The sequence below is a fragment of the Schistocerca piceifrons genome, chromosome 5, assembly GCF_021461385.2.
Source record: "Schistocerca piceifrons isolate TAMUIC-IGC-003096 chromosome 5, iqSchPice1.1, whole genome shotgun sequence".
In the NCBI taxonomy this organism is placed as follows: Eukaryota; Metazoa; Arthropoda; class Insecta; order Orthoptera; family Acrididae; genus Schistocerca; species Schistocerca piceifrons.
In genome coordinates, this window is record NC_060142.1 from 133,764,131 (window position 1) to 133,789,338 (window position 25,208).

The window sequence follows — 25,208 nt, forward strand, 5'->3', positions numbered from 1 at the left end:
TCAGAAAGTGCCTTTTAGATTCTTTATATCATGCTTATGAGGCACGAAAGTCTAGCAGCATTGCTCTATAGGAAGAGAGTATTTTACTGACGTTACATGAACAAACTACGATTGATATTACCGCACAAAAAGTCATTGTGACAGAAGAGCACTACTCACGCACAGCCGATGTCTACATGAAAAATTCTTTTCCTTATGTAAAACGTCCCGATGACGCTCACAGAAGGAGAAACGAGTAAGCTGTCAAAATTTATTTAGAAGCAGTGATAAGTTACATCAGGTAATACTTTAAGAAACAATCTTTGCAATTACTTCATTAGATTCATGTGAATTACAGAAAACCAAATCTAGCTTGAGTAGCGTTTGGGCTAAGATGCTGTGGGTTATAGGATCACTAAAGTATTTCTGTACAGCCTCTGATAGAACGTCATGATGAAAGTTCTCATAAATTACAATAGCGGAAAAATTGAAACACAATTTTTATTTTCAGTATATAAACGGTTTATGATTACTGCGATGTAGGATTTTACCTTTGAAAATAAGTTATATGGTGTTGATTCCAATACAATACTTAATGCTCGAGTAGTGCGAGTTTCTTCCGAAGAATACATTTATACCGCCTTATGACCTGAGACAATACTTTTGTTGCAATAAGATTATCTTGCTGCAGTTGCACTTTGTATAATTATGAAATGAGAAATATTTTTGTCTGAAAATGAATATGAGAGTGATAATTATACACAGAGTTTTATCACAAACATGTGTAGGGTACGTTTCCTTGCAGCTGTGTCCTATACAATGTTTTTGGCTCTCCATATTATGTTAAAAGATCAGACTTCAGAACACTGGCACACTCTCACTATGACAGGCCTCCTACATAAAGAAATTAAAGAAACAGTTACTGAGATCTGGACAAAACACAGAACACGTTTGTTTACCCGTAGTTCGCACAACGCAGTTCTTAAGCTCTATAACACACAGCACACGGAAATATCCCTAAGATTCATTACCGACTGTCGCTTCAGAACACAAATTTTTCACGCACAGCTTGTAACGAGTCTATATGACTGATGTCCTCTCAATCCTTATGCTCTAGATAGTTCACAGTACTAGGAAAGACATAATATTGTCACATGCTTTTCGCGATTCCAATGTTCTCTAAGGACACCGCAGATAGTTAGTTAGTTACATGTTGCACAGGGTTGCATATTGCCCGCAACAGGAACGTTGTCATGTACTGAAAGTCATGGCGATTATTAATCGAACTCTGATCAAACGTCAACTAGGTTCTGACAGGCCAAATTCATCTCTTGCGGCGACACCAGTGCAGCACGCCTTCGATGAGCCAGGACAGCATCGCTATAGCCAGCAGGAGCGACAACAAGTGCATGCACAACGAGTAGTCCTCCGTCTCGTCACGGACGTAGCCTGAAAGAAAGAGAGATGTCATAAAAAGTAATAACAGATAAAATAAAATGTTTATGAACCCGAAACTCAGTCAACAATATAACATAACAATCAGCTTAATTTTTCAAGGAACTCAAGAGAACACAAGGAGCGGCCCAGGAGGAATCTCTTCAGTTTCGATTTGAAAGCGCGTGATTTACTGCTAAGATTTTTGAATTCTTGTGTTTAGCTTGTTTAAAATGCACGTAGCAGTATACTGCGCACCTTTCTGCACAACAGTCAAGGAATCCAAATGTAATGTAGGTTAGATTTCGGCCTAGTATTACCTGAGTGAAAGCCGCTAATTCTTGGGAATAAGCTGATGTTGTTAACAAGAAACGACAGTAAGGGATATATATATATATATATATATATATATATATATATATATATATATATATATATTGAGAGGGCAATTTCAAAATACACAGACTAGTGAACAGGGGTCGAGAAGAGGTTCACGAACGTACACCACGTATTGCCCGAACGGCCCGTTTCTGAGCCAAAAATATCCTTATAGAATGGGAAGAGTTACCCCAGAATGTAATCCCATACGACAGATGCCAATGAAAATAAGCAAAGTAGGCTATTTTTCGTGTGAACGATCACTTATTTCCGATACTGTTCGAATAGTAAAATTGACGACAGTAAGTCCTTGAACGACATCCTGAACGTGGGCTTTCCACGACAGTTTACTATCTATCTGAACACATAGAAATTTGAACTGTTCAGTTTCACTAATATGGCTATTCTGTGAAAACTAAAATGTAGGATTTTGTTGAATTGTGTGTTATAAACGGTAAAAACTGAGTCTTACTGTGATTTAGTGTTAGTTTATTTTCTACAAACCTGAACTATGTCACGAAATGCACTATGTGAAACAGAGCCAATGATGCACACACAACATCCTATACCACCAGGCTAATTTCGTCAGCAAACAGAAATATTTTAGAATTCCCCGTAATACTAGAATGCAAATCGTATATATAGATAAGCAACAAGAGTGACCCCAACACTGGTCCCTGGGGCACCCCCTCCTCCCTCCCCACATTTGATCATACCCAACTCAGACCCCACATCGTGGCCATTCTCAACTCTGTGAATGCTGTCTGATGTTAAAGTAAGAGGTGAACCAATTGTGAGGTACTCCCCGTATTCCGTAATGGTCCAACTTCTGGAGCAGTACTTTGTGACCAACACAATCAAACGCCTTAGTTAAATCAAAAAATTTGTCCAGAATCCGAAATGTTTTGTTGAATCCATCCAGTACCACACAGAAAAAAGAAAATATAGCATTTTCAGTTGAAGTTTAGTGATGTTTGTAGATATTAAAGCAGGGGTGTCCAATAGGTGGCCCGCGGGCCGGATGCCACCCAAAGCAAGTATTAATGCGGCCTAACACGTGAGCATTTATCACAGGATCGTTAAACAAGAAAAATCATAAAAATCCGTTTACGTAAATTTATAATAAACTGAATATTTTCAATCTGAGACTCCAGTCACACGATGCAATTCTCTCATTGGTCCATCCGCCGTCTTTTTCCTTTTTAGGGTTCCGTGACCCAATTCTAACAAAGTAGCTTTACAGCATAGCTTTGCTGTCTATCTGTCTCTCCGTCGGTCCGACTTTTAATAACTATTTCATCAGGAACAAATAAGCGCATCAAGTCAAAATTTATATCACATATTAAACTCTACGGTCCCTTGGGGATGTAAACATATTAAGCCTCTAGGTCAATTCAGTCAAAAGATACGGCCATTTATGTCACATATTTTTATGCTCGAAAATTCGCTCGTCATATATAGCGTACTTCCCGTTGGCCTAAAATGATCAAATTTATCAAGAAACAAGGCTTCAAAGTAAAAGCAAAGGGAAAAATCCGAAATTGTTAATTTGTAATTATATCACACGAAAAAATATTTATGTTGTTATTTGTTATCCGACTACAAACTTGAAATTAAAAGTTCTAGAATGTTTTGGAATCCCTGCCAGTGTCAATGACGGTTACACGCAAAAGTCGTCATTATTCTCGAATGCCGGAATGGATAAACTGTCTATACAGCCGCAGAGAACCAGTCCTACTGGGAACTGGTCAGTTTTCAATACAAAATTAATGGCGTCGAATAAGCTTAATGTGAAGCGGTCTATTGGGGCACCGAAGTGGAAGACAAGCTGGCAAAGGACGCAGTCGTTACGCACTGCCATGAGTACATTAAGTCCCGAATTTTGTTGCGAATTTGAAGGTATCGATAAGGAACCACTGGGATAACCACTGGAGACCCTCTGCCATCTCTTGAGGGGTGGTAATATAACGAGCTTTATCTATACGTCCTAGCTACATGGTGATATTCCAAACAAAACATCCCACGCTGGCTTTACAGAACGGTAATACGTCTGAAATTTAGCCACGGACGCTACGAAAAACATCTTCACCGACTCGGAGGAAACTGACTATACCTTCTGTGAATGTGGAGAGGAAGCAAATCTTAGCCACGTGACTAACTGGTACAAATAACGAAGGGATGCGTTTGATGCCCTACCCCTGCTGATGAGGAACATGGGACGTGGTGGACCATTTAGCGTGAAAACACTCCTGGCAATAACAGACACCAAAACTTTCAGGTGCAAGTCGAACGTTGTGCCTAGATCTTCCATAGATGGGAGGTAGGGCCTTAAAGGAACTTTAGTGTCTTAACTAATTTCTCACATTTATGTTATTGTGCCTTTTTTTAATAATTTGTATGTTTTGTCTTGTTTCTATAAGATGTCATAACCAAGGCAGTGTTGCTCAATTACTCCCAGAAAACTCACCATGCAAAACTGTGAAAGGAATGATGCACATGACTTGAATCGGGCCGGTCGGAGTGGCCGAGCGGTTCTAGGCGCTACAGTCTGCAACCGCGCTACCGCTACGGTCGCAGGTTCGAATCCTGCCTCGGGCATGGATGTGTGTGTCGCCCTTAGGTTAGTTAGGTCTAAGTAGTTCTAAGTTCTAGGGGACTGATGACCTCAGAAGTTAAGTCCCATAGTGCTTAGAGCCATTTGAACATGAGTCGGCGATACCATAATGTCGTGAGTAAACAAGAACATTTTTGACGCATCGCACATGGCTGTATGGTTGTAAAAATCAAAGTCAACTGAAAATAAATAATTAAAAAATATAGTATGAGGTGACATTTACAGTTGCTTTCTGAAAAACTAGTCATCAGTTCAGCTAAACTTTTCGATCTATGCTAGAATATGTACATTTATAATGCTATTGTTGTTCTTACTAAAGCCTTATATGGCTGTTACCTCGATTTCACCTCTTTCCAGCAACGTAGTTACAGGAAGGAAATCATGTGATGCGTAATGATGACGGAATGAAACTGAGATGTCACATAACTCTTAAAATAGCGAAATCAGCGCATCCTTTCAGTAGCGGAGATTTAGTGAAAGAATGCTTTGTAACTGCCGCAAGATTTTTATATCCACTGCAAATTGCTCGTTTCGAAACAAATCACCTTTCAAGTGGAACTGTTTGCAGACGTGTTGAAGAAATGTTGATGAAATGCGGCCTGAAATCATACTGATTTATTTATTCGATGGGTATATAACCAGTATCCTCTTTTTCGCCATATCGCCATATGTACACTGTGGAAGTGATGTAAGAACCACGCAGTGTACATGTATCTCTACGCAGCTGCTTGCAATGGTGCTTCTGGAGATCCTTGAACGCTGGCACTTGCTATTCGCGTCATTTACTGGTAGTGAAAGATGTATTTCTGTGTTATCTCTATCTACACATCAGATAGACTCTTTTCAATTTTTGTTTCGCATGTTCCAGACAGAAGCTCTAAGTTTTAGAACAAAATGTTTGGCTGTGATATCTAAATGGAGAATTAAACTATCACATGTGACCTCCTTAGGTAAAACATTACTATTTTGTTTCTACTAGTCCTGCAATGTACCTTCATCCAGGTGTAGCGGACCATCTGTTGATGGTTGTGGAATACGAGTAGCAGATCCTTTATTTCAGGGACGCGCAAGACCTCTGTTCGAGTACGGTGCACATGCACATGTATCCATCTCTTTCGGCCAATGCACACTTCCCCCTCTATCACACCACGCTGAGTGAGTGTTAAGGGGGCACGGAGGTGGGAGCTGTGAAAGCAGTGCGTGCTGCATGCAGCTTCGTTTCATACTTCTCAACAACATAGAACACAAGCGAAACAATTTTTTAGCATCATTTATTTATTTTTTTGTGTGCTGAAGATATAATAAAATTTATATCAGCCACAAAATGTTGGCATATGGTCAGACACAGATAGTTCGCAGATTTTCGTTAGTCAGATTTAAACGTAATACTGACTTTTTTAATTTCTTAAACGATCTAAAGCCTTTCGCACACCTATGTTGATGGATAAATTGCAGCCTCATTATGGAGGCGTAGATACTCTTCCCGAGTAAAAGAAGATAGAACTCCTGAAAAGTTTTCACGTAAGAGAATTTGTCTTTAAACAGGAATTAGACTGCAGATAGACCATTTGTATCTGCAGGTGAGCTGGGGCGCTTTTAACTGAAATGGCAAACGGTCTCTAAAACAGCTCAAAAACAGATGTACGACTCGCAATGTTCTAAGACGTTTAGAAAACTGTTACTGTAATTATTCTGACGCCACAAAAAATTGTTCAAAATTCGCCTTTTCTTTAATGCCATTGAGCTTTGGAAAATGGAAGTGTTCTTTATCAGGAGTTGTTCCTTCCGTAATGCGATTTTTTTATTAAATGCAGTCACTTTCTCCACGAAATGATAAGTAAGTCGCTTCTCGCCTTGCGTTATCTTGTATGCCGTAAACTCTGTTTAAAATGCGAGACATGCCATCCGTTCCAGATCTTCTAATTTTCGTTTTCGCTTTCCTTTCTCCTTCACAAATTCAGCGATAGCGAGTCTTAAACCGAAAACTCGTTCCAGGTATGTCCTTTGACTTAACCAACGTACTCTGCAGCTATCTACAGAGTAAACATTAATAAAACTGATGAAGTGCAGGGATGGATTTCTGAATAGAAATGGGGGAAAAAAGGTCCTATGAGCATGTAGCCGGAAATGCCTCGTTGCCGTGGTAGATGGCGATGACGAACAGAAGTTCCTCTGACCACGTGCCGTGTGTTGCTTGTGTGTTGCAGGCTGTGTGACTGACGCAGCGCACTGAAAGCAGCGAAATGATCCGGTATTCATGTCGGGGACAAGCCGAGATGGTGTTTGTGTACGGCCAAGCAGTTGGAAACGCTCGGTTGTATGACACCAAGTACTCGCACAGACACCAACCACATCAGATAACATTTGAAGCCCTTCTTGGGCGTATGTGTGAGCATGAGTCCTTTCACACAGACGAACGTGCAGGGAGGCGGCGCATTGTGAGTAAACCAGTTTTACACTAGAGGATTCTACAGGATCTTGAGCTCCAGGCAAATGGTCCGCCAACATGGAGTAAGCCAAAGAACGATTAGGTGCAGCCTACGTGGCAAGCGCTACTATCCCTACAACCTGCAACTAGTGCAAGGATTATCAGCAGCGGCTAACCCTCTATGAGAAGGATTCTGATTCTGTCGATAGTTTTTGGTCCAGATCATCAAAATTATGGGATTCCTGTCCTCTTTGTCAACGAGGCAACAGCAATTTGCATAATCGACATCTGTGGGCTACAGCCGGCCGGAGTGGCCGTGCGGTTCTAGGCGCTACAGTCTGGAACCGCGTGACCGCTACGGTCGCAGGTTCGAATCCTGCCTCGGGAATGGATGTGTGTGATGTCCTTAGGTTAGTTAGGTTTAAGTAGTTCTAAGTTCTATGGGACTGATGACCACAGCAGTTAAGTCCCATAGTGCTCAGAGCCATTTGAACCATTTTGTGGGCTACAGACAATCCTAGGGCAATGTTTGAGGCTTCAGAAGCGGTTCAGATTCAATATGTGGGCAGCGATTCTGGGCGACCTCAAACTTGGACCGGATATTTTTCCACAGCAGCTCGATAAGGAACGTATCTTTACTTGCTGCGGAATACTCGTACTCTGGCTGGGCTGGTTGAGAACCTGCCTTTGGCAATACCACAAGATGGTTTCTGCATTACGGAGCACCACCGCACTGCTGGATTACAGTTCACCAACACCTCAACAACATATTCCGCGGACGTTATATAGGACGGGGAGACCTGCAGCATGGCCTGCTAGATCATCGGATTGAAAACCGATGGGTTTTTACCTCTGGGGACATCTGAAAAGCGTTGTGTATGCTGAACTAGTTCCTGATGTGCAAACCCTTCAACAGCGCGTTCACGACGCCTGTGACGCTATTCAGAGAACGGAGGGAACTTACGGATCAGTGCATCCTTGTGATATGCGAATGCGTGCATTGAACCCCTTGGAGACTTACTTTCAACATCTGGTGTGACGCGGATGCGATGCAGCTCTGTGCTGTTTTTGTGGACCGTTCATTTCCCGGGACCTGTTCATAGGACCTTCTTTCCTCCATTTCCAGCCACAAACCCGTTCCTGTACAACGTCTCCACACGCTTTGTTCAATTCCATCACAAACTGTTGCAACAGGCAATGTAATAATGCGTGCGACTTCAGAAAATTCACTACTCCCATCACCAATCCCATCGTACGTCCCACGCCTGCATGCATGTTTTATGTACAAAATAACTAATCCAACACAAATCGTCTGTCGATCGTCATAATTTTTAGCTTTCACGTCGTCAATTGAAAATGTAAATTCTTTCCGCCTGGTCTTTTAATGTCGTTTCATAGCAAATTTGCGACACCCGTCGATATTGAAACTGCATAATAGATATTGAGTGCTCTCATCCTTTTCGTTTGTGATTCTCTTTCACTTTTAGAGGATTACAGAGATAAATTGGCAGACTGCTTCTGTTTGTGGTAACAGTCACTGAACTTGCTTTAGGCGACGAATAGTGAATGATAAACAGCGATTACAACATGATTCCACCGAACTGAAGAAAGTTGTGCCAGTCAAAATTAGCCACACCAAATGCTGGGGGAAATCGTCTCATCGCACTGCTAAATGAAATGTCGCGCTATACCGAGAAGCACCGAGCAAAGCCAAGAGGTACCGCGTAGTGCCGAGAGAGGAGGATTACCGGACCGCACGTCGGCACCAAACTGTGCCGCGTGAGGTTCTGTACGTCGTGGCCGATCCTACTTCCTGTCATACGCTGCAGGATCACAGAGCTAAATGAATCTTTCGTCAGAGGCTTAGAAGTTGAAACAAAAGTGAGGTCATCACCTAAACAAGTGTTTTTAAGATCTTTTAACGATAAACTACGTTGCTGAGAAGACAAAGAGTTGAATATGATTCACTCTGTAGTCGGAAGACACAACGTACTCCCACAGTATAAGGGGCGTTCAAAAAGAAACCAGCCGGAGTCTGGAATGTGCAAATCGGTGACAGGAGGATAATATCGTGGCGTATGTAACGAGGTAATAAATAAATGTCGTGTGACTAGGGCCTCCCGTCGAGTACACCGTTCGCCGAGTCCAAGTCTTTCGATTTGACGCCACTTCGGCAAGTTGCGCGTCGATGGGGATGAAATGATTAGGACAACACCCAGTCCCTGAGCGGAGAAAATCTGTGACCCTGCCGGGAATCGGACCCTGGCCCTTAGGATTGGCATTACGTCGCGCTGACTACTCAGCTACCGGGGGCGGACTGTAACGAGGTGTGGTTCCGACCAGACCGTGGAAGTTCACAGCCCGTGCACGTCACGTGACTATACAGAGCTAGTAGCAGCATGCATCAATCTCCCAACGTTGCCAGTCGCATTGCAAACAGTGACGTGGAGGCGTCAGCAAAAGAGCAAAGAGGTATTGTTCGTTTTCTGCCAGCGGAAGGAGTAGGAGGAACGGACATTCATAAACGAATGTCACAAGTGTACGACGAACACTGCATGTCCCTTGCAAGGGTCAAGGCGTGGCACAACCGCTTCAGGTAATGACGGATGTCGTTAGCCGATGATGCACGGTCTGGAGGGCCAAACTGCGTTACCGATGACATCGTCCAGCTGGTGGATGCACTCATTACTCAGGACCGCCGAGTGACAGTGAAAGCCATAGCCGCCGTGGTCGGATTGAGCGTCGGAAGTGTTCACGCCATCACGAAGGAATGACTGCACATGCGCAAAGTGTGTGCCCAGTGGGTGCCCCACAGTCTTCAAGCACACCAGATGGCATGTCAAACGGCTCACTGTCTTGCTCATAGGCAGTGCTATGCTCGCGAAGGGAATGCGTTCCTGGCACAAGAGGTCGCTGGAGATGGATCATGATGCCATATATTCGAACCAGAATCAAACCGACAAAGTCTGCAGTGGAAGCATCCTGGACCACCACCACCAAAAAAAGCCAAGGCCATCCACACAAGTGCAGGGAAGGTTATGCTGACGTTATTCTTTGACCAAGATGGCCCCCTTTTGATTCACTTCCTGCAGCACGGGACAACAGTGAATGTCCAGCGTTACTCGCAAACTTTGACCACCCTTCGCCAAGCGATCAAATCGAAGCGACCGGACAATCTCACCTGTGGGGTCATTCTGCTCCACGACAATGGAAAACCTCATACGGCCAACACAGTCGCGGCACTCCTGAAGAAATTCAAATGGGAGGTTCTCGGCCACGCTCCATACATTCCGGACCTCTCTCCCTGTGATTACGCCATTTTTGGTCCCCTTAAAAAGGCTCTGAGGGTCAATTCATCTCGGAAGACGATGTCCAGCTGTACGTGCGGAACTGGTTATCATCTCAGCCCCAGGAATTTTATGATCCAGTCATTCGCCTCCTTGCATCACAGTAGGACAAGTGTCTCAACAGCCAGGGTAAATTCTTCTAACATACAGGTACTGGTTTCTGTAACTATGCCTCCGGCTGACTTCTTTTTGAACGCCCCTTACATAAGATTGAGTACTGAGAGATGTCTGGCATCCAGTGTGTGGTGCCTTACCTATGATGGGCCCCACGGCGAGCAGCATGAAGCCGGTGCAGACCATATTGAGGCCCACGGCTGCCGGCAGCTTCTCCTCGGGACACACGTCGGCGACGCACAGGTTGTTGTTGACGACGGCGGCGCCGCGCGAGAAGCCGCACAGCGCGTTCCACACGCACAGTGGCACCATCCCGGTGCTCATCGCGATTGCTGAGAACAAAGCGTCATGGCTTATTACATGGTGCAGTCAACAACTGCTATGCTACTTACAATCATGTGTTCCTTTTATAAGTAAGACGTTAAGGTGTATATGAGCGACGTTCAATAAGTATTTCAACATTTTTTTCGGTCAATTTCGGTTGAACAAATGCTGGACTTGTTGTGAACATCGTGAAATATTCCCGATCCAGTGATTATAAAACAAGCAAACACAGACCAAAAGGGTTTGAAGCCAGAACGATACCGACCGGCCGCCATGTCATCCTGAGCCCTAAGGCATCACAGGATGTGGATACCTACATCTACATCTACATCTATACTCCGCGAGCCACCTTACGGTGTGTGGCGGAGGGTACTTATTGTATCACTATCTGATCCCCCCTTCCCTGTTCCATACCGAGGAGAATGTGGTCAGCACACCACTCTCCGACCGTTGTCAATTTTCGTGACAGGTGTCGCTACTTCTCAATGAAGTAGCGTCTCAACTGGCCTCACAATGACTGAGTGCGCCCCTATAGCTTCAAGTTCCCACAGGTTGCAGCGCTATACGTGACTTCAAAATGGCATCTGTAAAAATGGCATCTATGACGGTGGTGCGTTCCAAGCAGAGAGATGCCACTGAGTTTCTTTTCGTGCAAAACCAAAGCATTGCAGATATTCATAGGCACTTGAAGTATGTCTACGAAGACCTGGCAGTGCACAAAAGCAACATGAGACATTGGGTCTCTCGTCGTCGCAGCAAGATCGCGAAAACCTGTCTGTCCAATGTCCCGCGTGCCAGCCGGCTGTACGCTGATGTCAGTCCTGCAGTGTTGAAACGCGCCACAAAAATGTAAACGAGCTTCTCCTTGTCAGTTACACCCCAAGACCTCAAACAAGTCTTGCACACGCGAGAGGAGCTTACTAAACTTAATTGGACCATTTCTCTCATCACCCTACACCAAGGATCTCGGACATTTCGACTTTTATCCACTTGGCCCAAGGAAGGCTGCATTCCGCGGGAAGCGGTATGTGGGTTATGTGGAGCGGATTGATGCAACAAGATACTGGCTGTGACGTCGACCGGTAGACTGGTAGCATGCGGGCATACGGGCCCTCCCAGTAAGGTGGCGTAAGGCCGTTGCATTGAACGGACATTGCGTTGAAAAGTAGAGGTTTATAGCCAAAAGAGTGGGGATTAGAAGTACTGAATAAAACTCACCCGCTTTCAGAAAAAAATATGTTGCATTTCTTATTGAGCACCCGTCGTACCTTAATAACGACACTGTTGTAAGTTGTCATTTTTATTTTGTTCAGTAGAGCGCATGAGCTCTATGAGCAAACGAGGACTACAGAGCGAGGCGACCCACTGGTTAACATAATGAACTCACATTCGGGAGGACGACGGTTCAAACCCGCATGCAGCCATTCTGATTTTGGTTTTCTGTCGCTTCTCTAAATCCCTCGAGGCAAATCCGGGATTGGTTACTTTGAAAGGGCACGGCCGATTTCCTTCTCCATCCTTCAAACCACCCGAGATTGTGCTTGGTCTCTAATGACCTCGATATCGACGGGAGGTTAAACCTGCTATTCCTTCCATCTTTAAACGATAACGTGGTGGAGAAAACATCTTAAACACATCTCGATTTGGCTTACAATTCCAATATCTGTAATTTAACAGACATTCGGGTTCAGCATCGGATAGAGGCCCGGCATATGATTTCACGCAAGAGAAACCTACTTGTACTCCATGAAACATAAGAAAATAATTTTTCTCTGAGAAACATTGTGCAACAGGCCTTGAAACGTAGGAACAGCTCGCACTCCTAAGGAACTAAGTTCGCCACACAGAATATTAGTCACCCCCATAAATAAGCTTAACGGTCCCTCTGGAGCGCTGTAATTTCTGCACTACGTAAACCTCCAACACTGGCGTAGGTTGTATTGCCGCAGGGCAGTAAAATCGGTCGCCGTGGGGACGCGACACAATTCCAGAAAGGAGCATCGTATGCTATGTGCGCATTACCGCACGGTGAATGAAGTTGCCTGGTTTGTTTCCTTCTCAGTTCCGTTCAAAGTGTCTGCAAGGAATTTCTTACCACTTGGTAGCATATAACAAAATTAACTACAGTGGTCGTGAGGATATGCTAACCGATACTGATCACAGACGAGTGTCATGTCTGGTAAATGACAATTTGTTCCAGCGTCGACAGAAATTCCTGCTGCCATTGGATGCACCTCCAAATCAAATAGTTCCAGAGCGAACGTCGCGATAGAACCTACAAGCAACAGACATTTTGAGTCTCCTATCTCGAAAATTCCGCTGCTCGTGATCTCGCGGTAGCGTTCTCGCTTCCGGAGCACGGTCAGGGGTCAGGGATATTCACCTGCTTCGAGATGACTGAGTGTTGTTGTGTCGTCTTCATCATCATCATTCATCTCCATTACGGTCAGAGGAAGGCAACGGCAAACCACCTCCATTAGGACCTTGCCTAGTACGGCGGTGTGGATCTCCCGCATCGTTCCGTTACGCTCTGTTAAGAAGCATGGGACTTCATTTCCATACGTCGCAAAACACTGCTCACGGTGACACATAAGACTCGACGCCTTCGCTGGACAAAGAAACACAGAAACTAGGCAGTGGCTCACTTCAGACGTGGACTACTGCCCGGCAACCCTCCATTTTACCTCTTTTGGAATAACGGAAGGCATCGAGTCCATAGAGTCTCCAGCGCGTTTGTGTATAGAACTGTGATAATTAGTGGACGTGCCCTCTACAGTCATAGCGAAACTTGTCGGATATTGGATTCAGTATTTTCCGTGGTGCCTTAGGTTATACTTAAATTGGTAAGAAGAGGATATATTACATTATATCTACATATACCAACGTACTACTTCTGAATTGGCTCTCGTATACTGATACTCTTTCATCAATGTTTCGGCAGTCACGTGGAAGTTTTCGTTTGAGATTTGTTTTCGGAGTAACTCATTGTAAATCTTTTCAGTCACATATATATTTTGAATTTCTGCATTTATGTCGTGGAATTTATAAAACGGCACACCCACATACTGTGGGTAAGGGAGGAGAATATCTAAACATTGCGTTACAAACGAAATGGCACAGTTTCAGAGACTTTACTGGTGTCATGTACATACGATTTTATGCATATAGACTGAAACAGCGAGTGGAAATTCGTACCAAGTCCGGGAGTCGAACCCAGTTCTGGTTACTAGGCAGGTGCGTTAGCCACTAAGCCAACTTGGCACAGCAGCACGGATTACCCTGGCACGTCATCCTACATCTACATCTACATGATTACTCTGCAATTCACATTTAAGTGCTTGGCAGAGGGTTCATCGAACCACAATCATACTATCTCTCTACCATTCCACTCCCGAACAGCGCGCGGGAAAAACGAACACCCAAACCTTTCTATTCGAGCTCTGATTTCTCTTCTTTTATTTTGATGATCATTCCTACCTATGTAGGCTGGGCTCAACAAAATATTTTCGCATTCAGAAGAGAAAGTTAGTGACTGAAATTTCGTAAATAGATCTCACCGCGACGAAAAACGTCTTTGCTTTAATGACTTCCATCCCAACTCGCGTATCATATCTGCCACACTCTCTCCCCTATAACGTGATGATACAAAATGAGCTGCCCTTTTTTGCACCCTCTCGATGTCCTCCGTCAATCTAACCTGGTAAGGATCCCACACCGCGCAGCAATATTCTAACAGAGGACGAACGAGTGTAGTGTAAGCTGTCTCTTTAGTGGACTTATGGCATCTTCTAAGTGTTGTGCCAATGAAATGCAACCTTTGGCTCGCCTTCCCCACAATATTATCTATGTGGTCTTTCCAACTGAAGTTGTTCGTAATTTTAACACCCAGGTACTTAGTTGAATTGACAGCCTTGAGAATTGTACTATTTATCGAGTAATAGAATTCCAACGGATTTCTTTTGGAACTCATGTGGATCACCTCACACTTTTCGTTATTTAGCGTCAACTGCCACCTGCCACACCATACAGCAATCTTTTCTAAATCGCTTTGCAACTGATACTGGTCTTCGGATGACCTTACTAGACGGTAAATTATAGCATCTGCCAAACAACCTAAGAGAACTGCTCAGATTGTCACCCAGGTCATTTACATAGATCAGGAACAGCAGAGGTCCCAGGACGCTTCCCTGGGGAACACCTGATATCACTTCAATTTTACTCGATGATTTGCCGTCTATTACTTCGAACTCCTCGATCCAAATTCTCAGTGCCGTTCCAGTCATCTTTAATTCCCTGTTATACACGAACAGAAATGCCGAGACTCTCCATGTTCTGGAATAGCACCTCAACATCGAACATAAATGGGCGATCCGGTCTGAATCCAGGGGCAGGTACTTATACAAATGAAATGACACAATCTCAGAGACTTTAATTCTCTCATACAGATATGATTTTACGTACATAGACTGAGGAGGCGAGTGAAAGTTTGCATCGAGGGTGAGGCGTGCCAGGTCAATCCGTGTAGCTGTGAGAACCGCTGTGTCAAGGTGGCTTAGTGGCTAAAGCATCTGCCTAGTAAGCAGCAGACCCGGGTTTTATTCCCAGCATTGGTGCAAATTTTCACTCGCCGCTTCAGTCTACATACGTAAGACGTTGCGTTATGGATTTCTGCAGGGACGCTACACACCATTATCATTGCCATAGGGCTGCAACGATAGGCAACAGTGTTTATACTGCAGAATCTTGGACTAACACTCAATAACGAATTCAGAATCTCTAGCTGATAATCCAAAACAAGGTCTACAAAAATTATCACAATTATCATTTCTCTATCCATATTCTATCTTTTTCTTCTTCACGTACGTAAATTAAGTCCCCCAACGCGATTTCTGTCGGTGTGTTCAGACAAATTTCAGGGGCTACTCTACCGACTGTAATATGATTTTGAGTAATGGAAGACTGAATCACAAGGAAGATTTCTATATACAATTTCTACAGAATTTCGCGCAATTTGGTTAAAGTATGATGGCACTGTGAAAATTGTTCCATTGCCATCTAGCGGTCAATAGCAGAACTCCTTCGAATCAAGAGACAGGAATAATTCCGCCCGACAGCAGCGCCAGGCTGGCGCGAGCTACCGCTACGGGGAGGCTGGTGTGGGCTACCAATGCGATATGCCGTATAGCAAAATCACTTAAACATTTATTTGCTGTCATGATATTGTTTTTTTGCAATTACTGACCGGATGCTCTTTTGGCTAAATCGTCGTGAAAGCATCGCTGAAGGCGTACTGCGTCACCAATGAAATGAACTGTCATCTGATGACACAGTTTACAACATAAATGTGTTTGATGAAGCTTTAAATAAATTGAATAAAGTCGATGACTCTCCATCAGACAAATCTATAACACACTTGGTCTCCCTTTACTGATAAATTCAAATATAAATACATCAGTCAATACAGAATATTCGCGAGAAAGAATGTACGATCGTTCTCAACTTTCACAGACCCTTCAAAGTGAGTATAGTCTGAATACCGAGCAAAATCTTTGACGAGCCTTTTTCAGATCCACCTGGAGATATGCGCAAGATATTTTCATTTAATCTAGGCTACTACTCGCAAGAGTGAGGTATGGTGGGAAAAGTACCCTCGCTGTGGCATCGTCTGGTACTGCAGGCGAGTAGCTCATCCAACACTCAGTCTGCCCTTAAATTTTATGGTGACGAAACTTCCAGCGTTTGGAATGTTTCAGAGCGAGGCGGTACTGGTAAATTGATGCAGGGTTTCCCTTTGATTGTTAAGGATGTCGTTTCGATCTCCCATAAAACATCCTTGAGGCGTTCGGAAGGGCACTGCGAGTTCTTCCTAGCAAAAATAGCACTATGGGCGGTTCCATCGTTTCGTTCTCTGGAGACGTCGGCCAAATCTTTCCAATAACAGCGAGAGGGACGAGAGCAGGCCTTGTCAATGCATCGTCAAGACGATTGTAACTAAGACCACACAAAATAAAATACGGACGTAAAACTACTACCATACAATGTAATAAATATTTTTCTAATAAGTTGCTCAAAATAGGAAATTGCAAATTTCAAGCAACTAATGGTAAGATAAATCTTAATAATGACTTTTCTCTACATCTATATCAAATGTCTCTAAATTAGGTAAAAACAGTATAACGAGCTATTTGTGACATGACAAGAGACTTGACTGGTTTCAGGAAAGTGCTATATTTTCACCTACAAGTCACTAAAGTAAACAGCTTAATTCTCTCTAAGATTTGAGTCCCAACGTTGCAGGAACTGACCTATGCGCGCAGATATTTTTCACATGACCAGTTGGATGAATATGTGGCTCTGTCACGAGTGACATCAAGACTTAATACATTTATTTATACAGCAAATCCTGAAGAGGTTATAAACATAGTATACAATGACATATTTTAAATACTCAGAAAATATCCGCTGCACCCTCACCTCCTCAAACAGGTAGAACACTTTGTGCTTGTTCAACACCTCCAATAATCTCAAATCTCAGCACCACAATGTAGCTCCTCTCACATACTCCTTTTAAAACCCCTTCACCGTCTGCTACGCAAAAAAACCAGCACATACCACCATTTTTTCATCTTTTAACCTCCTCCCAGAACATGTGTCAACTCCTGATAGATAGCTATCTACGTTACTACACCTGTTCTACTCATCGTGAAAGATCCAATCCAACTTATTCCCTCGTAACAGACATGTAGCATACGTTGTTTTTTATGAGTTCCTTCCACGCGTACATACTTCATACATTTTCACACAACATCCTCTCTATTTCTATCCTCATTCTGGATCCTTGGCTACATCATCATCGTTATATCACATCTAGATAAATAACAAATTAATTGACGAGAAAAAGAACCCTTCTCATCCAGTGGCTTGAGAATGATATCTAGGTACCCGCCAAATTATGAATTGATTTGGACCGTTTCGTTTAGCAGCAGCCACGTATATAACACTAACAGTGTATACTCCGGGAAATGCTTACGTTCCACGTCGCACCTAGTACGATTTCACACGAAATCATTTGCATGAAATACCTTCGGTCGTTAACTGCTGGCTGCAGTTCCCGGTTCACCAGTTTTTTTTTATGTAATCAAGCTCCGTCTTCCATATGGGCGATTGTATCCAGCACAGTAAGGGGAAGATCGCTGAGTTTGTTATTATATCCGTGAAAAGTTTTTATACTTAGTTTGTGAGTTTGTGACAGGAAAACTCCAATCACCCGCCACAAGTGATCGATATTTACAACATTTCACTCTTTGCTCCCGTCTTCACTATGTTTGGGCCCAACGTACCTCTAGGCTTGGAGGTGCACTCATGAACTAATGATATTAAAACAGTATGATATCATGTGTACGTTAAAGATAAAGTAAATATTTTTTCCAAAGCTGTGACCTCAAATTACATTTCCATAATATCAACTCTCATTACATTTGAGTTGCGTGGAAGGCGGGCAAGTCACAAGATGGGTTGTGTTTTTGAGAGTGATTGCACGAACTTCTAATCTGCGAGTAGCACATCACTTTTGTCTGATAGGGTTACGTCGTACGTTTCTGTTACAATGTGTTTCCCTGGGAGTTATGCAGAATTGTGTAATGTGGCTTATCTGCTGAAGTAAATTATCGCTAAGCATGCCACCTGTTTACTGTAGCCTTTCTACCAGATACTGCAGCTATTATTACGTGCTTAACCTGTTGATCGAGAGTAGAATTTTGACTGCTTCAAGCGTCCTTTATAGTTTCTGTCTTACTGCCTGCTGCCAGTAATAGAAAGTTCTCCTTTTACCTCTTACTTCTTTATGCATGAGTTTCTTTTGCCGTATATTTCTTAACATTTAAGCAGTATAGCCTATTTTCTTCTGTTAAAGGTATCTATGATTTTTGAAAAGAAATTATTCTGATAAGTCGTCAGAAGTTACAAGCACCAACATAGTTGTCTTCAGGTCAGGGCGCACCTTCTTTCTGTCGGCAGTGTCGACTGCACTCAAATTTCCAGGGCTACTTAGGACAGTTTATCGTAACCATTGTTCGCAAGGCGTGTTCTGGTATCAAAAACTAAACTCTAGTCGAAAAGCCACGGAAAACCGAACGGTACCGACTGGTCGCCGTCTCATCCTCAGCCCAAACCCGTCATGAGATGCGGGCGTGGATGAGTGTGGGATTAGCATACCGCTCTCCCGGCAGTTACCAGTTTCCGTGACCAGGAGTCGCTACTTTTGAATCAAGCAGCTCCTCAGTTGAACTCACAGGCACTGAGTGCATGACGTTTGTCAACAGTTCACGGCAGACCTGGATGGTCAGCTGTCCAAAGACTAACCACGCTCGACAATGCTCAACTTCAATGATTTGACGGGAATCAGTGTATCCATCGCGGCAAAGCTTTTAGCCGTTTCTTGATACTACTTACTACAATTCCAGAAACACGACTGACAACAACTACTTCTGTAAGTCCTAAATTTAACCCAACATCCAACATCTCCCTTGCCACAAGTATAAATTCACCCAAAAAATATTCGTGACACCCTTATATGGAGACACTGGTTGCCTTTCATCGCTGTTGTTTATGTAGAAATGCTACCAGATGGACATGCGATCCTCCGTCACTGATGTAAGTCATGGCTGTGAAGTGGTGTGTTTGTACCAGTTGGTTTATGGAAACAACGCATGAAGATGGAGCGACAAAGAAACAGAATTGCATAAATTAGCAATCGTGTCTGCTCGTAGCCATGAGCTCAATTTGTTGGGTTATCAGTGGCCTTGCCAGCGACAATGGGTTTCACAGATGTAGTCAATCATAGTCTGATCCGTGTAACTTTAGTGGCAAAATTTCTGGATGTTAAAATGAAAACAACAGTAACAGCCCACTCGGAAAAAGCTTCCTCTAACACCATGGAAGCTATTCCATCAGCCAGCCGCTGTGGCTGAGCGGTTCTAGGCGCTTCAGTCTGGAACCGCGCGACCGCTACGGTCGCAGGTTCGACTCCTGCCTCGGGCATGGATGTGTGTGATGTCCTTAGGTTAGTTAGGTTTAAGTAGTTCTAAGTTCTAGGGGACTGATGACCTCAGATGTTAAGTCCCATAGAGCTCAGAGCCATTTGAACCATTTAGCTATTCCCACATGTATTACCACACATTCTGTCATCCTGTCCCTTCTTCTAGTAAGTGTCTTCCACACATAATTTCCTTGTCAATTTTACCAAGAACGTTCTCGTTAGTTGCATTCCACTTAATTTTCGGCATTCTTCGCATTTCTTGAGATATTTCTTATTCTCGTGTCGTCCATATTTGATAGCAGGAGGCTTGTGTTGGCGAGGAATGCTCTCTTTACCTCGTACAGTCAGCATTGTAAGTTCCCTTCGCTTCACCTGTCACGCATTATTTTGCTTGCGAGGTAGCGGTGTTCCTTCATTTCATCTTTGCGCGCCGAAGATTGTGGACGGTCCTTGTTTGCTTAATCTATCCGTGAATGATTTAGAACAGAAAATCATTGAAATTATTATTAAATGGTCTCCAGCAGGGAATTTACAGTAGCTTGCAGCATTAAGTGTATAGATGTTGTTGTAGACTAACTTTGATCTGACAGTGAAAATATACAACATGATTCAGCTGTTCCTACCGATGGGTTTCATACAACCTGCAGCCCCTTCAAAAACCACATGCGAGATTTTCATATGCCTCCATTCACTACGTACAACCTGTTAGTGCTGCAGAAAAAATGAACAGGACATTTTTGTAGGAAATGAGATGTAGTTAAATTTTGTCCTAGGATACGTTTTCACTGAAGGCCACTTTTCGAGTTATTCAAGAAAGACGTGTTTGAATATCGCTTTTGTTCGTTTTTATTTAATAATTCGAAAACTACCGATTTTAGCGAAAACCTATCCCAATATAAAATTTAACTACATAAAATTTCCTACAAAAGTGCTCTGTCCATTTTCTGCGTAGGATCAACAGTTTGTGCGTAGCGAGGAAGAGACTACGATAATTTGCATTTGATATTTGAAGATCAGATCGTACCTGAGTCTTCTATGCACCCACAATTTGATAAGAACGCTTTCTTTCACTCTGCTATTCATAGAGCTACTTCTATTCCACTCTCGAAAGAAAAATTCGAGGAAGAAATTAATATAATCACAACGATAGCAGTTAATAACGAAGACAAACCTGGCATAGTGGATAACATCCTTAAAAAGAAGACAAATTGTTACCATGTCTACTGCTGTCAGATAAAATAATGCCTCTTAGTTCATGTACTACACATCTCATCCGTCTATATTTGGAATGTTAAGTAGTCGGTTTGTATTTGAGGCTAGTACACTCATGCAAATAAATTAAGGATAATTGCAGAATGTGGTGCCACACAACGTGGCACTACACAAAACTGCCGCTAATAGCATAGGCACATAGGGAGCACACACGACACAGATCTTTAAGTCCACATTATTGGTTATAAGTTGAGAAAGCCTTCCCGAAACACATGTGCTACAGAATGCCACTGTTTCCTGAGCGTGTACCCTGACATCAGTATGGGATATGATCACCATGAACACGTACACAGGCCGCACAATGCGTTGGCATACTCTGGATCAGGTGTTCAACCAGCTGCTGTGGAATAGCCTCCCATTCTTGCACCAGTGCTTGTTTCAGCCCCCGAAGTGTTCTATGAAGACGTGCAGCGATACGTCAACTGAGAACATCCCAGACGTGCTCGATGGAGTTTAGGTCTGGAGAACAGGCAGGCCACTCCATTCGCCTGATATCTTCTGCTTGAAGGTACTCCTCCACGATGGCAGCTCGGTGGGGCCGTGTGTTATCATCCATCAGGAGGAAGGTGGGACGCACTGCGCCCCTGAAAAGGTGGACATACTAGTGCAAAATGACGTCCCGATACACCTGACCTGTTACAGTTTCTCTGTCAAAGACACGCAGGGGTGCACATGCACCAATCATAATCCCACCGCACACCATCAATCCACGACCTCTATACAGGTCCCTTTCAAGGACATTAAGGGATCGGTATGTGGTTAATGGTTCACGCCAGATGAAAACCCAGCGAGAATCACTGTTCAGACTATACCTGGATTTAACCGTGAACGTAACCTGAGACCACTGTTCCAATGACCATATATTGTGATCTTGACACCAGGCTTTACGGGCTCTCCTGTGAGTGGAGTGCACCTTGCAGGTCTCCGGGCGAATAAACCATGTCTATTCAGTCGTGTGGAGACAACTGTATCAGTGGCTGCGGTAAGGTCCCGAGCAATTCTACCTGCTGTACTCCGTGGCACTGCAGTTAAGATTCTTGTGGTATTGTACACTGTGAACGTCCTGTACTGTAGCGCCTGGACAAGTTTCTTGTCTGCTGGAATCGTTGCCATAATCTTGAGATCACACTTTGTGGCACACGGAGGGCCCGTGCTACGACCTGCTGTGTTTGACCAGTATTCTATCCCCCTGTCAACGCTCTTCGCACTTCATTAAGGGGACGACCTGAGTTGTGGTTAGCTGATTGGTGCCACACTCACCAGATCGCGTGAGGGCCATGAAGGAGGTGCCGAGGAAGAAGGTGTACCTCGCCCTCGCCTTAATGCGATCCGTGATGGGGGCCACGGTGAGACGCGAGTATTAATAAAATTATACATTTGACCGCACAGAGTCCCAACGTGAACTCAATGGTAAACCTCTGGAATAAGTTAAAACGTCGAATTCACTCAAGACCCCAGTGTCAAACGTCACCAACTACTCTCGCTTCGGCTCTTGAGGAAGAATGAGCTGCCATTCCTCCACAGACATTCAGACACCTCAATGAATGTGTCTCCAGCAGATTTGAACCCACCATAAGTTGAATGGTGGACCCACCCCATAGCAACGACAGCCAGTCCACGTCGGGTCGCTTTTGATCAAACAGTATACATACCTTCCATCTATGGGTTTATTAGCTGCAGAGAATTCTTCCGGGTTGCATGGGCGTGGTCAATGGAACTCTTCTATCCCTGACGTTTCGCCCAAAGTTACGTTGGACATCTTCGGAGGTGCTCCTAGTTGTGCTGCGTCTTACCGACTAGTAGCACCTCCGAAGACATCCAACGTAACATTAGATGAAACGTCAGGGATAGAAGAGTTCCATGTACCACGGCCATACAGCCCGGAAGAATTCTCGGCAGCTGAAACATCAGGTAGTGAAAGCCTTCATTATAAGAGTTTATTATTTTACGTATCAGAATCGTCTCACTATGACATCGCTGGAGAAGGGGTATAGTGGGTCTAGAAGGTCTTTTCTTTTTCCACATAGAGGAAAGGAAATTGAACGTACCACGTTCATAATATCTGCAGTTATTGTAGGCAATACATATAGTGCTACAGTGGGCTCATGGATTCTAGTGCTCAGAAGCAAGTACTTGGCTTCGTTATTCTAGTCCTAATGCAAGCAGGCGATCTTAAATAAGAATATAAATAGATAGACAGGAGTTACTTGGAGACTATCAGAAGCACTGAAAATCAAACTACAAAATATTCTAGAGGTTCATTTCTTGAGAACCATGTGGGCAGAACGTGAAACAAAGTCAAGTGAATCGCATGTAGCACAGATCAGTGTAAGAGTACTGAAACAGCACCAGTGGAAAGCACTCCTTCGGAATAGCAGCAGGTCAGATCTCAGCCCGAATCCTGGAATCGAGACCACCTGTTTTATCGACCAGAAGAATTAAGTAGCAAGAACAAAAAAATATCACCCAAAGTGGATTGAGGCATCTCCTTCTCTAACCCTCTGTGGTGCAAGGTACCTCTCACTCAACTGTCTGTGATCCCAGTATTTATGAAGTCAATACACATATAATAATTTGTTGTTTGACCTATCAAATTTTAGAAGAGTTGACTAAACAAAGATTAGATTGCGTTATGAGCGCTCGAAAGCAAACAACATGAACAAAATTTTTCAGCTGTGCCTGACCGCAAGAACTCTTAAAATCAACCGTGCAGAGTTCACACACAACACTACCCAAATCGTTGATGGCAATCGTAAGAGCCAAAGATCACAAACATGAAGGACACTCTTGTAATAGAAGTAACTTTTCAGTGTATCAGCGTTCTAGCTGCCACAAGCTTAGAGAGGCGGAAATTCATCAAGCTTCATTACGCGAATCATGGCAGGATACGAGTATTGATGAATGAAAGGAAGGAAACGGACTCCTCCGCCACTGTAACACTATTTCTTCCGTCAATGCTCTTCGCACTTCATTAAGGGGACGACCTGAGTTGAGACTAGCTGGTTAGTCGTACACTCACCTGATCGCGTGAGTGCCATGAAGCAGGTGCCGAGGAAGAAGGTGTACCTCGCCCTGGCCTTGATACGGTCCGTGATGGGAGGCACGGTGAGACGCGACACGAAGTCGCCGGCGGCCATCATGGTGAGGCAGAGCGCCGTGTCGGTCATCGAGAGACCGACGTGGCGCTGCAGGTAGAATGGCAGCAGCAGCGAGTAGTTGACAGTCGACGTCATCATGCTCGCCGTGCCCAGTAAGACGTTCAGGTACACCCGGTTACGCAGCAGGTCCAGGTCCATGAAGGCGACCACACGACGCCAGATCGGCTGCGGCTCTGCAACAACCCAAAAGATACTGTCAGATTCTGCAAGTCTTCAGCTCTTTACAGCGCCTATAGACTTAAGTGAAGCCTGATATTGTCAGCAAGGAGGCGGCACCCTTAATCTATTTATCGAACAAAACTCTTTTTTTTAATTTAATGCCTATACTACAACTTTCCTATTACAATTAAAGTACGATCATTAGTTGCTATCTGCAACCATCTTCAGACCTTACAATGTAAAACAGCGGTGAATATGCGTTGGAAACTAACATTAGCTGTACTTACACATTGACATCCACTCGTAAATGCGAAGACTGTGATGTCACCGCAAGGCATCACACTTGCTAGGTTGTAGGCTTCAAATCGGCCGCGGTCCGTCAGTACACATCGGACCCGCGAGTCGCCACTGTCGACGCTAGCAGACCGAGCGCCGCCACTCAGCTGCTCTTACGAGACAAGCTAGCGCACTGGCCAGTTCTACAGCCGACGTTAGTAGGAATGGTCCACTTGTTATAGCTTCAGAGATCTCATGTGCAGAGACGGTAGTTAGCATAGCTGTCAGCTAACTTAGTAGCTACGACCTAGCCAGGCGCCACATGCAGTCTGTGCATTGACTATTGATCTATATGTGTGAAGCAATTAGAATTCTAAAGAAGTTCTCGCACTGCAGTCTTTAACTGCACTTGTAAATATTATTGTAAAAAGTCAGGATCGACGTTCACCGCTGATGCTGAATTAAAGCTAAGTATTTAATTGTATTCCTAACTTTCTAATCACCTAAGGTGTTCCAGATACATCCCGTCAAGTATAGTTCATTGATCCTCACGTCAGCCTACGTGATCAACTCGTGCAATTAATGGCCACACCTCGTGATCAGACTAAGAGTCAAATTGCGTAACTCAGCCGGGTCACCCTTTTCCCACGAGGCCCATAGTTTCGTCTCATATATAACAAAGACAATG

At 43.9% G+C, this 25,208-nt stretch overlaps 1 protein-coding gene across 1 annotated transcript in view; it reads right to left on the minus strand.

Moving 5' to 3' along the window:
- Positions 1-1,303: 1,303 nt before the first annotated feature.
- The window catches only part of LOC124798800 (monocarboxylate transporter 12-B-like), a 64,781-nt gene continuing 40,876 nt past the window's right edge, over positions 1,304-25,208 (minus strand). Inside the window, exons 6-8 of the mRNA XM_047262329.1 lie at positions 23,947-24,258; positions 10,435-10,626; positions 1,304-1,428 (exon numbers count right to left, since the gene is read on the minus strand). Of these exons, the coding sequence (XP_047118285.1) occupies positions 1,304-1,428; positions 10,435-10,626; positions 23,947-24,258 (629 nt within the window). The remainder of the gene's footprint in view (positions 1,429-10,434; positions 10,627-23,946; positions 24,259-25,208) is intronic.